Source organism: Arachis ipaensis, chromosome B02, assembly GCF_000816755.2.
Source record: "Arachis ipaensis cultivar K30076 chromosome B02, Araip1.1, whole genome shotgun sequence".
Taxonomy (NCBI): domain Eukaryota; kingdom Viridiplantae; phylum Streptophyta; class Magnoliopsida; order Fabales; family Fabaceae; genus Arachis; species Arachis ipaensis.
The window spans coordinates 5,011,159-5,013,950 of NC_029786.2; the positions used below are offsets into that span (position 1 = coordinate 5,011,159).

The following is a 2,792-nucleotide window of genomic DNA, read 5'->3' on the forward strand; positions in this document are numbered from 1 at the left end:
TCAGAAATTAGGGTTTCTTCACTTCAGTGCCTCACTCTTTCTTCTTCATCGTATATCTCAATCCTCCTTACTCCATCATTATTGTTACAGTTTCATGGTTTCATGGATGACGATAACCTTTTTGTGCCGGTCAATGCCGCACTGGGAATGGATGAGGATGACGGCGCAGCCGGCCCGGGAGAAGTCATCGACCCCCGAGAGTGCCGGTGATAGTGGCAGTGAGGGTGACAGTGATAATGGCAGTGAGAGTGATGAGAGCGATGGCGGCGACGCCGTTGAAGCCGCCGCTGCCGCCTTAGCCGCTGAAGTCGCTGCCGGAGGGCGAGCTAGCTTGAATTACTTCGCTCTGGTCACCGTCATCATCACCGGCACCACCCGCGTTGCAACCTCCGCCAGAGGCGCCTCCGCCACCGCCCGCGGCGCCGCCTCCACCCGTGCCGTTTCCCTCATCAACGTTGCTGTCTCCTTCGTCGTCACCATCGTCGACATCCATGTCGTCTCCGTCGCCGCCTTCATCGTCTCCGTCGCCGCCTTCGTCGACGGCCCCAGCGGGGACGGTGGCGGGGGCGGGGACGACGAAGGCGGGGATGCAGACGACCGACCAAGGCGGCAATGGCAACGACATGGATGTCGATGGTGATGACGAAGGAGACAGCGACGTTGATGAGGGAGACGGCGCCGGTGGAGGCGGCGCCGCGGGCGGTGGCGGAGGCGCCTCTGGCGGAGGTTGCGAAGCGGGTGGTGCCGGTGATGATGACGGTGACCGGAGCGAAGTAATTCAAGCTAGCTCGCCCTCTTACTCCTCCTCCTCGTTAATCAGCTGGAGAGAGGTGTAGGTGTACTTTTGGATGGTTTTGCGAGGTTGGATTCGCGTATTTCAAGTGTTGGCCAGAGAGCTGCGAAGATTGGGGATCATCTCCAGGTAAAACTGTAAAAGGATGTTCAATGCATATTTGTGTTTGATAAATGGTTTTGATCTCAGATTTCCGCATACAATATAATGCTCGTAAGAAGCCAAACCCCCAAAACTTTAGCAACTATTTTACCATAACTCCCATAAATATAACAAGATCCAATAAAGGACAAACTATGAATGCACATACTAATAGTCTAATATACAGAAGATTACTATTGATTATGGATACTAATATATAAGTTGTTACTTCCAGAAGGGCACTAGATCCCTGATAAAGCAAAGAAGCATCTAAGATTCTGAAATTAAAGCTTTTCCAAAAGGACAGAATTAAAAACCAGAACAGTCCTAATAAAAAGTTGCACTAAATTCACACAATTCAGTTAAATGATAGCAAAATTTGGTAGATGAATTCAACAGTACCAAATGAATACAAGTTAGGAAAATTGGAAACTATAATTACTTAACATTACATCAACATGATTCTAACAAAGCTACTATGAAGTATGAACAGAGAATCTGGTATTTTGTTTCAATTAAGCTTTGGAGAGCACCTAGCACTTCCTGAATTTTCTTCACATAGCTCAATCTACGTAACTAATATAGTGCAAGTTAAACAATATACTAAATTAATCATAAGATACAAATGCTAAATGTTTTGGGTAAAACACTTTCGTATCACAATTCCAAAGACACCAACCATCCTACATGCTTACAACCTAGTTTAACCATTCTAAATTAAAATAAACCAATATTTTTACACAATATAAACCAGTCAAGCTCTAGCTGAACCAGTTCAACTGTAAATCCATTTTGTATATGGTTCAAACGTTCTCTCATCAACCACACAAACATCCAGGATTTACTTGCTATATGAGTTGGAAGTTCTGCCTGTGATTCTCTGCCATCACTTGAAGCAGAACTGGTATGTACTGTTTTCTTTACCATTTCTTCTTTTTTGTCTATGTTGTTTCTCTCTAAATATAACATTGTTTCTTTTTTTTTGCTGTTTGTTGCAGGACTATTTCTTCTTTTTTGCTGTTTGTTGCAGTAGTATGTTCGGAAGGTATGAACTTCGTTTATGGTTACAATCCTAAATTAGGTTACTATTTCTACATAGAGATCGCCTTTTCTAATCTAGAGACACTGATGAAACATTCTTTGAATGTTCTTTTTCTGGTAGCAATTAGGAATGGGAATATGTACTACATTTTGTTACTTGAGTTTTGATGTTTATGGTTGTCATTATCATTCAATTACATATCAACTAACTGATACTAAGCATATAAGAGTTTGACCATTTTTATTTCTATTATGAATGAAAATGAGAATAAGTAATGAAAATATGATTTAAGAATTTTCAAAATATTTTCAATGGAAATATTTTTAAAAAATGACACACGAAAACGATATTTTCTTTTCAATTTTTTCTTAAGGCAGAATGTGGTTCGATTCTCTTTCCAACCTTTTTCATAATTTTTTATTTTATTTTAACTCATATCCTACTTGCTTGAAAAGATCCTCTCTATTTCTATTTTTTTTGGTCGGGGATCCTATATTTTAACTTGTATCCTACTTGCTTGAAAAGACCCTTTATTTTATTTTAACTCAACTCCTCATTCCTTTTCTATGCCTTTCTCTCTTGTGACTCAACCAAAAATTTTAAAGAATTATTCCGTGAGAAAAACACCCTTTTTAAATGTCTGTTTTAAGTAAGTCATTAATTGAATATGATACTGCACTTATTATTGTTTGTTTGGTTAAATTGTATCTCTTTACTAGAAATGCAATTAATTAATTTGGGATAGTAATTTATTTTGTGTTTGATACTTTAAAAAAATAATTGTGAACTTAATAAAATATTAATTAACTAAAATTA

The 2,792-nt window shown here is 39.5% G+C and overlaps 1 protein-coding gene and 1 long non-coding RNA gene across 4 annotated transcripts in view; one reads left to right on the top strand and one right to left on the bottom strand.

Moving 5' to 3' along the window:
- The window catches only part of LOC107626673, a 7,247-nt gene continuing 4,461 nt past the window's right edge, over window positions 7-2,792 (top strand). For 2 of the 3 annotated variants that reach the window (XM_021115242.1, XM_021115240.1), the window contains exons 1-3: window positions 7-922; window positions 1,773-1,838; window positions 1,933-1,979. In XM_021115242.1, the coding sequence (XP_020970901.1) occupies window positions 849-922; window positions 1,773-1,838; window positions 1,933-1,979 (187 nt within the window). In that variant the 5' untranslated portion in view covers window positions 7-848. The remainder of the gene's footprint in view (window positions 923-1,772; window positions 1,839-1,932; window positions 1,980-2,792) is intronic. The other variant, XM_021115241.1, reaches the window with a different exon arrangement.
- On the bottom strand, window positions 1,421-1,760 carry LOC110268657. The gene is made up of 2 exons (XR_002356935.1): window positions 1,539-1,760; window positions 1,421-1,454 (listed from the first exon to the last, which is right to left on the bottom strand). It is a non-coding gene; the product is annotated as an uncharacterized LOC110268657 (long non-coding RNA).